We start from the raw sequence: 13,484 nt of genomic DNA, 5'->3' as shown, positions 1-13,484 counted from the left end.
GACGAAGAGTTTATATGAGAAAGCCGCTTTTTCATGCTTTCTCCAAAACTTAGGAGGGGAGGGGAAGGTGGGGGGGGGGGTTTGCTCATATTTAGCCATCTGATAATCGCTGCCAAACTCTAAGAGGGGTTTTTCTCTATTTAGCCCCTAAAAAAATATTAATGGTTATGAGATATCATTACGTCAAAAGCTAAATTTTGGACGTGGAGTATTTGGGGTGCTGTTTGTAATCAATGTGTTTTTGTTATTTGTGTTCTGTAAAAAACACTCATGCCATGAGTTTGTTCAAAGTTGAAATACCATTTTGGCGTCAAACTAGTCGCCATATTAGTATAGCAGCAGGTGGCGGCGACTGGACGGCCGGTTTTGGGTCGCCGAACGACTGCGCCGAGCGGCGGTGGCCCGTGAATGACGATTTTTGCTATCCGGCAGGTGAACGAGTGGTAGGCGGCGGGCGATGTCGGGCCGGGCGATGGCCGCAACGGACGCCGGGACCGGGCCGGCTGCGGGTCCTTGGTTTTTTGTGGCTATGTGGCGGCTGGTCGGCCGACGATTTGGTCGCGAACGCGGCGGGGCGACGGCGGTCTGCCGACGGTTTCGTGTCGGCAGGCGGGTGCGTCGACGTAGGCTTGGCCGGCTTCGGTGTTTTTGGTCGGCCGGCTTGGCTACTTCGGTGTCTTTTGGCGTGCTGGTGTGGTCAAGCGGTCATTGGATGGGCTACGACAGAGCGCCGCGGGCGGCGTGCGGTTCGACTGGCCAACGGCGGAGCCGACGAGTCGGTTGCATGGTTGATGGCGGTCGGTCTCGCGAACGGGGGAAAGGGTGGCGGTGGTCCGGCTGACGCCCGGCGGGTGGCAGTGGGCGAGGGCGACGGCTGGCGGTTGTGGCGACGGCGGCGGACTGGCAGCGGTGGCGGGGGACCAACAACGGCGGTGGCGACGCGATCACACGGACGACCTTAGACATGAAAAAACAAAAATTGAATCTTTAAACACTTTTTTAGTGTTTTGAGAAAAGTGTTTAATTTTTAGATTTTGTAAATGGACAAGTCAAAAAAAAACGTCCCGGTTGCCAAACATGTTTCTTTGTTTTTGTTGAAAAAAAAACAGAAACGTTAAAAATGCCACGGTTGCCAAACGCTCCCGTTGTTTTTGATGTTGCCCTTGCATCTGGACATATTATATTAACAAACTCTTTCACAATTCTATTTGATAATTAAAATATATTAACTCATTTACCCTGTCATACCGATTTTTTTTGTTTGGTAAGTTAATGATGGTTAATTTTTTTAATTTATAAGTTAACAAACATATGTTACTATATTTGCAAAGGTGTTAAAGAAACATTTCGCTACACGATCTATTTCTCTCCCAAAAAGAAAAAAAGAGGGTCAAGATCTGCCCAAGATTCTGGACTATTGTCAGTATACTTTCAAGCCGAATAAATAGAGCCAACAGCTTCGGTGCTCCATGGCATATTCTGTAAATAGAAAAAGCCTAAAATCTAGCTTTCTAATCCATAATTTAAGGGATTATGCGGTTGATAGGCCTTCCACACCTACATTTGTAAATAGGTTGAACTTAGAGGGTAGTTTTGGAGTTGAAAACATCATAGAAAAGGATAAAACTAATATTTGAGAAGGGTTAGTTTTCTTCAACTAATTTCTCACAAAATCTAATTTGGTCGTATTCTATCATATTAGATTTCTCTCTTCTAATTTTCCTTCCATATTTATGACAAAAAACTGGTATTATAATGCAAAGTTGTATTTAAAATAGATATTATTGTTCTTGCTTTTAGTCATATTGTATAAAATTATGCATAACATGCATATGTCAATTCCTTTCTTATCATTATAAAGAGGAATAAAATAAACTGTCGATTGTAAAATTACACTTTTATTTATATTTTCACTGAAAAGATTTAGAACTAAGTCAGAGGATCTTTCTACATACTAACATTAACAAATTGATACCCATTTACGAGAAAATATTCATTTAGAAATAAGTGTAATAAATTGTATTGATTTATATTCTTTTGTACATTGAAAAATCAAAATCTGAAAATTACACTATTATATGTTTGTTTAAACATGTATATAAGCTCCAAATTAGGCTAAACTAAATTATCAATTTTAACTTAACCTAAAAAGTATACCATGTGCATTGCACGTGTGCAATTCACCTAGTAAACGTGAAACAAGGGAGGTGGGTGAAGTGGTTATAGACAGAGAAATAATAGGATAGGAATTGAAAAGAAAAGGACAAATGCACCATTGTTATTTTCAGCCCAAATTTTTAATTTTCCATCCATTTAAAAATTATAAAAATTCTTATTTTCGGAGCATCAAAGCATAACTCATAAATAGAAGCCCAATACCAAACTTTTCAAAAATTTAAAATTTGCACCCTGAGCCTTCATATTGTGAATTAGTCCCCTAAAATTTTAAGTATTTTTAAAATTTATTCTCCGAAATCTCCTGAAATTGGTTCTCAAAATCTATTTGTTTTGAAATTAGTCCCCGGAATCTCCCAACCTGTTGCTAACTAGATGGACTAATTTCGGAAGATTAAAAAGTTTGGGAGAACAAATTTCATAAAATGAAGATACAGGGACTAAGGGGGGGTTTGGTTCAATTTTTAGAAATTATAGGAAATGTTTTCCACCTAAAATATGATTTCCTTGTATTTCTTAAAAAAATTATAGGAAAAGTTTTGAGAAATAAAAAAATATCAATTTTCTTGTTATTTGTACTTTGCTTGTTTGGTTCAAAACAAGAAAATAGCTCATAACTTTATAGAAAATAACAAGATTTGGTAGGTTTTTAATTAAATATGGTATGTGTCAGATTTCTGGTGATTTCCTCTCATTTTGAGAGGAAATTATTTTTTTTAAAATTTGGTAGGTTTTGATATTTTATAGAAAATATTTCTGTAAATTTTTTATTGAACCAAACATAATTTACAAAAATATACGAAAAACTTTTAATTATAAATTTACCATTATCAGAAAAGTTTTCTTAAAAAATGTGCAACCAAACCGACCCTAAGTCAAAATACGTACATATTTAAGGGAATTATTTTAAAATGTGAAAATTTCGGGATAAATTTTAGGCACAAACATCGGAACAAACTATTTTAGAGACCGAAGATCTTCAGCCTCTCTGTCCCTCTCTCTCTCTCTTTCTCTCTCTCCAATGGAGTTCAGAGATCCGGGCAGCTACAGTGCTCCTCCTCATCTTTATAATCCTCCTGCAGCTCAACAAAACCCTAACCTGCACCAGTACCACCAATCACTGATCCCTCAGCCGTCGTCCTACCCCCAAAACCCTAACCCTAACCCTAACCCTAATCCCGTCCATGCGAAAACCCCTTTCTACTCCCGCGCCCCCGCCGCCGCTTCTCCGACGTGGCTCCTGCCTCCGGGGTTCGATCGCTACCCAGCTCGTACGCTTCTATCGGCGCGAGGCGCGCCGTCGCCGATTACTCGCACAGGCTTCCTTATGCTTGCCATCCCCAACCGGCCGCCGCCACTGGTAACTACTATCTGCAGTACCAGCAGCAGCAGAGCGCCTATGGAGTTGTGAGTAAATTCATATGTTTTTGTATTGTTAATTTAGGTTTTTGATGGGTTAATTATCATTCTCATTGGGGTTCATAATCTCGAGTTGCATTGAGTTTCTGGCCTTAAATAACTGATTATGTTGCTCTAAATAAATCACATTGTGCTGAACCTATTATTCCCTTGAACGAGAAATACTAACTGCCCTTGAAGGGAAAATAATATTATTTACTGGTCCTCTCAAATATTATTGTGCCATTGCCCGCCAATAGAGAAACGTTTAATTACCAAAAATGGGGGATTTCACAAGAGCTTTAACCATCCTAGAATTTTTGCAAAAATAAGGGTGAAGGGTTCATGGGATGACGTGGTTGCCATTACCAAAAAATTGCATTATTGCTTCAACTTTGGAGTTAAGGGATCTGGAGAAACTTGCCTCGGGAAGAAGAATGATTACATGAAACGAGGACCTATGTGACTATTCTTACACATGGCCACATAGGCTTTAAAACAAAATATCGCCTATGCTACCATCTCTTCTTTAACAGAAGAAGCAAAGCATATGTTTCTAAATAGTCCATTGTTCTACCAGGATCATGCTATAGGCACATGTGAGGTCAAAGACAAGGCTGTAAGGAGGTCATGGGGTGCAAATTTTCCTACTTCTTACTTTGTTCTTTTAGATACTAACCATGGAAAAATTAATATTTGCAGATGTTAAATGATAAACATTCTACAAGTTCACGCAGACAAACTCACACAAACACATGTGTGCATACAGAGTTCAAAAATTTGTATGTGGTGGTATCACACACATTTCAATCATTTGTATGAGGTGGAATCTCACTAAATGAACTATCAATATATAGACTAGTAGTGAGGTTCATCATGTTCGGCATGTTAGTTCAAATCAGAGAAGGTGGTCATCACCACTCTAGTCACTTGATACTTGGTACCTTATTTCACTAGATGAGGCAACAACTCATTCCCAATATTCTCTCAATTTATATGATTAGTTCTTAGTTTTTTATTTTCTTTATATTTTTTGTTTAGAATCTTAATGTAATGTGTTTTTGATATTATTCATAAGGGAACTGTAAGAAAAGGCATATTTTCAAATGTGCATCACATATTTAAAGTATCAAGCATCAGAAGTGCATTAAAAAATGTAGACACCGTAACAAAGTTAAAAACATATTTTTGTGATACCCCATGATTTAATCCGAAATCGGATATTGATTGAGTGATTGAATGGTTTAAATGACGGGTCTTGAGAGCCAAGTGTAACATGAAGTAATCAATTTTGGTAGTGGATTGAGTTAAACCATGTGCTGCACTCTATGTGTCCCAAGACTTACATTGCGCCAACGGAATCGCCAGCTCGGGATGTGACAAATGGTATCAAAACAGTTAGCCAGTCGGAAATGTGATGCTAAGTGCTATATGAGATTATGTGCTACACCGTATGAGTGTAATGAGAGCCACCTTTAGAAGCCTGTATGAGCCACCTCTAGAGTCCACATTACCTAATGGTGATACTGGGAAGGACCGATTGTCATGCCGCAACTAGGACATCTCATAATTAAGGTGAGGTGATTGTGATACCCCATGATTTAGCCCCAAGTTGCATATTGATTGAATGGTTGAATGGTTTTTAAATGATGAGTCTTGAGAGCGAAGTGTAACATTGACTAGTTAATTTTGGCCGTGGCTTGAACCAAACCATGCATTGTACTCTGTGGATCCCATGACTTAATCTCGTGCCAACAAGCTCGCATGCCTAAGGTGTGACAATTTTATCATCAATGACGCACCTCCTATACATGTTCATAATGGAACACATTAGATAAATGGCCTACAGTAATTCAATGACCACTCAAGCAGTGTTGAACTTGTGACTACTCTTGACAGGATTGTTGCTTTTATGTGTTGGATATTGTTTGGATAACCCTAGTGCTTAAGCACCTTGCTTTGTATAATGCAGTGAAGGTTTATGAGTCTGGACTCACTAAAAGCAGGAAATGACTCTTCTTACTGTTTTAACATGTCTAACAGTAAATTCGACTCTAATTTAATGTCCATTCTGAAAGGTCAATGAAGTATGTTATGTTCAAGAACGCTAGGCAAAAGAGACAGTTAAAAAACTCAAGAGATGTTTCATTTTCCGCTGAATGTTTAGAAGCTGAAACTTCTGCACACTAAGATTCAATGGCCTTTTCTTGATTATTATAGAATAACCACTCTTATATTCAAACTTTCATGCCGAAAGGTAATACTCAGTTGGGACAAGATGTTATTCCACCTGAGGAAAGAAGGTGTGCATGTGTGTGTGTGGGGGGGGGGGGGAAATATCCTTTATTCCAATATTATCATATAATTATACCTTGTGTTTGTGTGCTTCTTTATTCAGCAGAAACTCAAGACAGACTAATAGTGAACTCTTGTTGGTATCCCTAATAAACCCAGATTGTTAAATAGAGACTGAAACGTTTACTGAGTGAAATGTCCTTGGGATTCCTAATTCTTATGATTGTTATGTTGGAGAAATTTTTAACAAAATTTATTTGGTAATGTTAGAATATAAAACTATAATTCTCGACCCTTACCATAACTTCGGAGTTTTGATATATTAGAGACACTTTCACATGCTGTCAGAGCCAACCCTAGTTTGAATCTTGCTAGCCATGAATTTAATGCAGATTTAAAAAAAAATTGTTACCGCTACGTGAGTCTAGGTTCCAGCCATTAAAAAAAGGCGTTCAACTTGCGAGGGCATGTTAGAATATAAACTATAATCCTTGATGCTTATCATAACTTTGGAGTTTTGGTGTAATGGTTAGAGAGACTTAATCTAAGAGGTACATGAGCGAATCAGATTGTTAAAGGTCTCACAGTTAGGTCTTCTTACTGTCTTTCTGGATTCTGATGATAACTATTGAAATAACAAATAGCTGTCCAGCATTTGAACACACAAGGCCTAATCTGGTGCATTCATTCTGTGTTATGTTGAACGTACTTTGTTGCATCGTATGATTACTTTAGTAATGGTTATTGCATCATGCTTTTGTTTTACTGACCTAATATTAAGGTGCTGTTTGGCTCATGGAAAATTGCATCTGCAAGGGTGCAACTGATGGTGAAGTCGTGTATATTTGTTTGACGAACCGACTTATTTGCTAATTTATTAGATATCTACAACTATGCTAGGTTTCTGCTTTGTTGATCAAGAACTAATTCTTTTTTGCTGCAGTGATACAATTCATAATATGCGCTAGTGTTTTTTCTGGAAAATAAAATGTGATGTGTGCTTTCTGACCACTTTTTTTGTGCAAAGGTTGAAACTGGGACTACAGCTGCAGAGTTGGAGGCAAAAAGGCACAAACTTATTGCGGGTGGTGCACCACCAGAATCAGTTAGAATATGCTCGGTATGCAATATCGTGTGCAACAGTGATAAGGTGTTTGCGCTTCATCTTGCTGGACAAATGCATGCCCACAAGGTAAACAATTGTCAGGTTATAGCTTTAGCCATCAGTGGCTCACAATATCTTTTGAATTCAAATATACATAAAATGTAGAATATTTTTGTCTGTAGTTTCTAAATCATCGTTGAGCTTTAGATTACTAATATGTGAAATAAAATGATGTTTATGATCATTTGCGGAAATGCTGGCCTATTGTTATATAGAAGTTGGTTGTAATTAGGATACACTTGAAGGATGATATTTGTTACAAATGTAATGAACTTGATACGTAGCTCTCTAGCGTGCAATTTTTTATATGAATAATTGAATATATTTCAAGTAATTAGATTCATTATCAGCTGGTGCAAATTGGTTATATTCCTCGATTTTGGGCATGAATAAGGAAAAATGTTGCTTTTATCTTGGAGAAAGCTACCATCAAGATCTGTGTATCTTAGCAAGACATAGCTTTATCTAGAGTAAGCATTTTGTAGTATGCCTCAATGAAGTATCTATTCTTTGATTAAGTGACATGAAGTTATATCAAAAGCAAATAACATTATGCAACTTTAACCATTGACTTCATTCGTTCAGGTGAAATGTCTGTCCTCACTGTTAACACAATTACGGAAGATGGGAAGATGATCCCACCTCTTCTATGTAATTGTTAATCCATGCATTGAAGTTGTGGAGGGGTTAAAAGGGAATAAATTTGAATCGAGATAGTGCTTAAAAACTAAGTAATGGGGGAGTTTTGTCTATTGGAGAAGAATCTTACGAGGGTTTTGTTAAAGTAGACTCTTTCTTTCCCCCACATTATTAATGATATCAATCATATATGATTAGTTGGATGTTTAATTTATTGGCAGATGCAAATAAAATCGGTCAGTCCTCAAGGAAATTCGTCTAAATGCAGAGTGATGCTTTGTGGTTGCTCCGTTTTAATATAGGACGAAAGATCATAGATGATATTGATTAGCCTAGTTATGAATATGAATGTTTCTTTCTCAAATAATCTTGTGCCATATGTATTCAACTCTGAGAGTGCTTTGTTTTTCACTTGGCTTCTTAGCTAATGTGTTCAGTCACTGAAGAATTGATTTTGGATTGCTAGTAGGGATGTAAATCAGTGACTATTTAAAGGAGGCCCTAAATGCAGAGTCATGCTGTGCTTCTGTCTAGTTCTGATGTACAAAAGATTGTGGATGAGAGTGCTAAGTAGTTAATTTTGCTTGCATTTATTCACGTGAATGTCCCTTTCTTAAAGAATATATGTCGCTTTCAATCTATTTCTCGAAATATTTCATCCTGCAGGCCTTTGGAATACCACTCAGTGCATCAAAGCTGAAGGTTCCCGCCCATGTGAAAGCCCTGCACTCAACCATAAAGCCAAAGGTTCCTAATGCTGCTCGTAGGCCAGTCTCTCAGGGTCTCATTACCTTTGTGCAATCATCATATTGTGATGTCTGTAAGGTACATTGCGACACCCAGGAAGTCCTCAATAGCCACAAATTAGGCAAAAAGCACATGAAAAACTTGCAGAAGCTTCAACAGTCTCTCAAGCCAAAGCCTGAAACCCAAAGTCTTCCCACCCAGCCATCATATTGTGATGTTTGCAAGGTACACTGCAACACTGAAAACGTCCTCAGTAAGCACAAATTGGGCAGAAGACACGTGAAAAACTTGCAGAAGCTTCAAGAGTCTCTCAACCCAAAGCCTGAAACCGACAATAACAACAACAACACAGTGAATGAACCCGCAAAGCAAGACTCTGCATCAAAAGTGGAGGAGGATCTGGAGACAAAGAAGCAGAAGGTTTTGAGCGGAGGAGCTGCAGCTGATGCAGTTAGAGAGTGCACTTACTGCAATGTTGTTTGCAACAGTGAGGTGGTGTACTGTTTTCATGTTTCAGGGAAGAAGCATATTGCTGCAATGAAGAAACATCAAGAGGCGCAGCAGCAGCAGCAGTAGCGTTGACTAGTTAATTTTGGCCGTGGCTTGAACCAAACCATGCATTGTACTCTGTGGATCCCATGACTTAATCTCGTGCCAACAAGCTCGCATGCCTAAGGTGTGACAATTTTATCATCAATGACGCACCTCCTATACATGTTCATAATGGAACACATTAGATAAATGGCCTACAGTAATTCAATGACCACTCAAGCAGTGTTGAACTTGTGACTACTCTTGACAGGATTGTTGCTTTTATGTGTTGGATATTGTTTGGATAACCCTAGTGCTTAAGCACCTTGCTTTGTATAATGCAGTGAAGGTTTATGAGTCTGGACTCACTAAAAGCAGGAAATGACTCTTCTTACTGTTTTAACATGTCTAACAGTAAATTCGACTCTAATTTAATGTCCATTCTGAAAGGTCAATGAAGTATGTTATGTTCAAGAACGCTAGGCAAAAGAGACAGTTAAAAAACTCAAGAGATGTTTCATTTTCCGCTGAATGTTTAGAAGCTGAAACTTCTGCACACTAAGATTCAATGGCCTTTTCTTGATTATTATAGAATAACCACTCTTATATTCAAACTTTCATGCCGAAAGGTAATACTCAGTTGGGACAAGATGTTATTCCACCTGAGGAAAGAAGGTGTGCATGTGTGTGTGTGGGGGGGGGGGGGAAATTTTCTGTTAGGATCTGAAAATTTAAAATTTATCCTTTATTCCAATATTATCATATAATTATACCTTGTGTTTGTGTGCTTCTTTATTCAGCAGAAACTCAAGACAGACTAATAGTGAACTCTTGTTGGTATCCCTAATAAACCCAGATTGTTAAATAGAGACTGAAACGTTTACTGAGTGAAATGTCCTTGGGATTCCTAATTCTTATGATTGTTATGTTGGAGAAATTTTTAACAAAATTTATTTGGTAATGTTAGAATATAAAACTATAATTCTCGACCCTTACCATAACTTCGGAGTTTTGATATATTAGAGACACTTTCACATGCTGTCAGAGCCAACCCTAGTTTGAATCTTGCTAGCCATGAATTTAATGCAGATTTAAAAAAAAATTGTTACCGCTACGTGAGTCTAGGTTCCAGCCATTAAAAAAAGGCGTTCAACTTGCGAGGGCATGTTAGAATATAAACTATAATCCTTGATGCTTATCATAACTTTGGAGTTTTGGTGTAATGGTTAGAGAGACTTAATCTAAGAGGTACATGAGCGAATCAGATTGTTAAAGGTCTCACAGTTAGGTCTTCTTACTGTCTTTCTGGATTCTGATGATAACTATTGAAATAACAAATAGCTGTCCAGCATTTGAACACACAAGGCCTAATCTGGTGCATTCATTCTGTGTTATGTTGAACGTACTTTGTTGCATCGTATGATTACTTTAGTAATGGTTATTGCATCATGCTTTTGTTTTACTGACCTAATATTAAGGTGCTGTTTGGCTCATGGAAAATTGCATCTGCAAGGGTGCAACTGATGGTGAAGTCGTGTATATTTGTTTGACGAACCGACTTATTTGCTAATTTATTAGATATCTACAACTATGCTAGGTTTCTGCTTTGTTGATCAAGAACTAATTCTTTTTTGCTGCAGTGATACAATTCATAATATGCGCTAGTGTTTTTTCTGGAAAATAAAATGTGATGTGTGCTTTCTGACCACTTTTTTTGTGCAAAGGTTGAAACTGGGACTACAGCTGCAGAGTTGGAGGCAAAAAGGCACAAACTTATTGCGGGTGGTGCACCACCAGAATCAGTTAGAATATGCTCGGTATGCAATATCGTGTGCAACAGTGATAAGGTGTTTGCGCTTCATCTTGCTGGACAAATGCATGCCCACAAGGTAAACAATTGTCAGGTTATAGCTTTAGCCATCAGTGGCTCACAATATCTTTTGAATTCAAATATACATAAAATGTAGAATATTTTTGTCTGTAGTTTCTAAATCATCGTTGAGCTTTAGATTACTAATATGTGAAATAAAATGATGTTTATGATCATTTGCGGAAATGCTGGCCTATTGTTATATAGAAGTTGGTTGTAATTAGGATACACTTGAAGGATGATATTTGTTACAAATGTAATGAACTTGATACGTAGCTCTCTAGCGTGCAATTTTTTATATGAATAATTGAATATATTTCAAGTAATTAGATTCATTATCAGCTGGTGCAAATTGGTTATATTCCTCGATTTTGGGCATGAATAAGGAAAAATGTTGCTTTTATCTTGGAGAAAGCTACCATCAAGATCTGTGTATCTTAGCAAGACATAGCTTTATCTAGAGTAAGCATTTTGTAGTATGCCTCAATGAAGTATCTATTCTTTGATTAAGTGACATGAAGTTATATCAAAAGCAAATAACATTATGCAACTTTAACCATTGACTTCATTCGTTCAGGTGAAATGTCTGTCCTCACTGTTAACACAATTACGGAAGATGGGAAGATGATCCCACCTCTTCTATGTAATTGTTAATCCATGCATTGAAGTTGTGGAGGGGTTAAAAGGGAATAAATTTGAATCGAGATAGTGCTTAAAAACTAAGTAATGGGGGAGTTTTGTCTATTGGAGAAGAATCTTACGAGGGTTTTGTTAAAGTAGACTCTTTCTTTCCCCCACATTATTAATGATATCAATCATATATGATTAGTTGGATGTTTAATTTATTGGCAGATGCAAATAAAATCGGTCAGTCCTCAAGGAAATTCGTCTAAATGCAGAGTGATGCTTTGTGGTTGCTCCGTTTTAATATAGGACGAAAGATCATAGATGATATTGATTAGCCTAGTTATGAATATGAATGTTTCTTTCTCAAATAATCTTGTGCCATATGTATTCAACTCTGAGAGTGCTTTGTTTTTCACTTGGCTTCTTAGCTAATGTGTTCAGTCACTGAAGAATTGATTTTGGATTGCTAGTAGGGATGTAAATCAGTGACTATTTAAAGGAGGCCCTAAATGCAGAGTCATGCTGTGCTTCTGTCTAGTTCTGATGTACAAAAGATTGTGGATGAGAGTGCTAAGTAGTTAATTTTGCTTGCATTTATTCACGTGAATGTCCCTTTCTTAAAGAATATATGTCGCTTTCAATCTATTTCTCGAAATATTTCATCCTGCAGGCCTTTGGAATACCACTCAGTGCATCAAAGCTGAAGGTTCCCGCCCATGTGAAAGCCCTGCACTCAACCATAAAGCCAAAGGTTCCTAATGCTGCTCGTAGGCCAGTCTCTCAGGGTCTCATTACCTTTGTGCAATCATCATATTGTGATGTCTGTAAGGTACATTGCGACACCCAGGAAGTCCTCAATAGCCACAAATTAGGCAAAAAGCACATGAAAAACTTGCAGAAGCTTCAACAGTCTCTCAAGCCAAAGCCTGAAACCCAAAGTCTTCCCACCCAGCCATCATATTGTGATGTTTGCAAGGTACACTGCAACACTGAAAACGTCCTCAGTAAGCACAAATTGGGCAGAAGACACGTGAAAAACTTGCAGAAGCTTCAAGAGTCTCTCAACCCAAAGCCTGAAACCGACAATAACAACAACAACACAGTGAATGAACCCGCAAAGCAAGACTCTGCATCAAAAGTGGAGGAGGATCTGGAGACAAAGAAGCAGAAGGTTTTGAGCGGAGGAGCTGCAGCTGATGCAGTTAGAGAGTGCACTTACTGCAATGTTGTTTGCAACAGTGAGGTGGTGTACTGTTTTCATGTTTCAGGGAAGAAGCATATTGCTGCAATGAAGAAACATCAAGAGGCGCAGCAGCAGCAGCAGTAGCGGAGTTAGTTTTCATAACAGGGGGTTTTATCTGGTACCTGTAACTGAATCTATTTAGTTCCCGTTTGGATTTAGTTTGGATTTAATTTATACGAAGTCATTGCTCATGTTAAATTGCTTTTCTTACCGCTTTTTGGGGATATCCAATGTCGAGAAATGCACTGCTAATAATTGCTTTTCTTATCGCTTTTTGGGGATATCCAATGTCGAGAAATGCACTGCTAATAATTGCTTTTCTTATCGCTTTTTGGGGATATCCAATGTCGAGAAATGCACTGCTAATAAGGGCTTGAGTTTCCTTTTCCGAAAATGTTTATTTTTACTCTTTGGAATACTATTTTGTTACTCAAGAGCCTGAGTTTTTCTAATTTTATTCTTTGAGCTATGGAACCTAGATTCATTACGTTGTGGTTCTCTTTGCTGCCCATTATTTTGTCATGTGAGCTTTCGAGCCTAATTCATCAGTTATTGTCTGTCTTTTGAATTGCTTTGTGGGTTTCATGCATCTTATGGCGATCTGACATGAGTCGACCCATTATTACCTTGTAATAACAGCAACAAAAACGTCTTTTATCCTAAATCGGTTAAGAATCGTATTATGTTAGTTTGCAATGTTAATCACTGTCATGCCCTTATTTGTTTTCAATCAAGTTTTTCTTATATCTTACTCTATTACTTATAATCCTTTCATTTTTTCTGAAATCGGTGTC

At 37.8% G+C, this 13,484-nt stretch overlaps 3 protein-coding genes across 3 annotated transcripts; all 3 read left to right on the top strand.

Moving 5' to 3' along the window:
- Positions 3,114–8,607, top strand: LOC109834107. Its single transcript, XM_020402021.1, has 3 exons — positions 3,114–3,582; positions 6,896–7,060; positions 8,339–8,607. Exons 1-3 carry the CDS (start codon positions 3,197–3,199, stop codon positions 8,370–8,372), a joined length of 585 nt encoding a protein of 194 aa, XP_020257610.1. The 5' UTR covers positions 3,114–3,196; the 3' UTR covers positions 8,373–8,607.
- LOC109835107 (zinc finger protein 346-like) lies at positions 8,552–8,995 on the top strand. The gene has a single exon (XM_020403103.1). It carries the CDS (start codon positions 8,552–8,554, stop codon positions 8,993–8,995), a length of 444 nt encoding a protein of 147 aa, XP_020258692.1.
- On the top strand, positions 10,659–13,056 carry LOC109834106 (zinc finger protein 346-like). The gene is made up of 2 exons (XM_020402020.1): positions 10,659–10,839; positions 12,118–13,056. Exons 1-2 carry the CDS (start codon positions 10,825–10,827, stop codon positions 12,772–12,774), a joined length of 672 nt encoding a protein of 223 aa, XP_020257609.1. The 5' UTR covers positions 10,659–10,824; the 3' UTR covers positions 12,775–13,056.

The sequence above is a fragment of the Asparagus officinalis genome, chromosome 3, assembly GCF_001876935.1.
Source record: "Asparagus officinalis chromosome 3, Aspof.V1, whole genome shotgun sequence".
In the NCBI taxonomy this organism is placed as follows: Eukaryota; Viridiplantae; Streptophyta; class Magnoliopsida; order Asparagales; family Asparagaceae; genus Asparagus; species Asparagus officinalis.
This window is presented reverse-complemented; position numbering and strand designations above follow the sequence as displayed.

Excerpts from the sequence above, each read along its gene's own strand:
- LOC109834107 (XM_020402021.1), top strand. The coding sequence starts at position 3,197 with ATGGAGTTCAGAGATCCGGGCAGCTACAGTGCTCCTCCTCATCTTTAT. Across the intron at positions 3,583-6,895 it reads AGCAGAGCGCCTATGGAGTT|GTTGAAACTGGGACTACAGC; the intron begins GTGAGTAAATTC and ends TTTTGTGCAAAG. Across the intron at positions 7,061-8,338 it reads GACAAATGCATGCCCACAAG|GCCTTTGGAATACCACTCAG; the intron begins GTAAACAATTGT and ends TTCATCCTGCAG.
- LOC109835107 (XM_020403103.1), top strand. The coding sequence starts at position 8,552 with ATGAAAAACTTGCAGAAGCTTCAACAGTCTCTCAAGCCAAAGCCTGAA.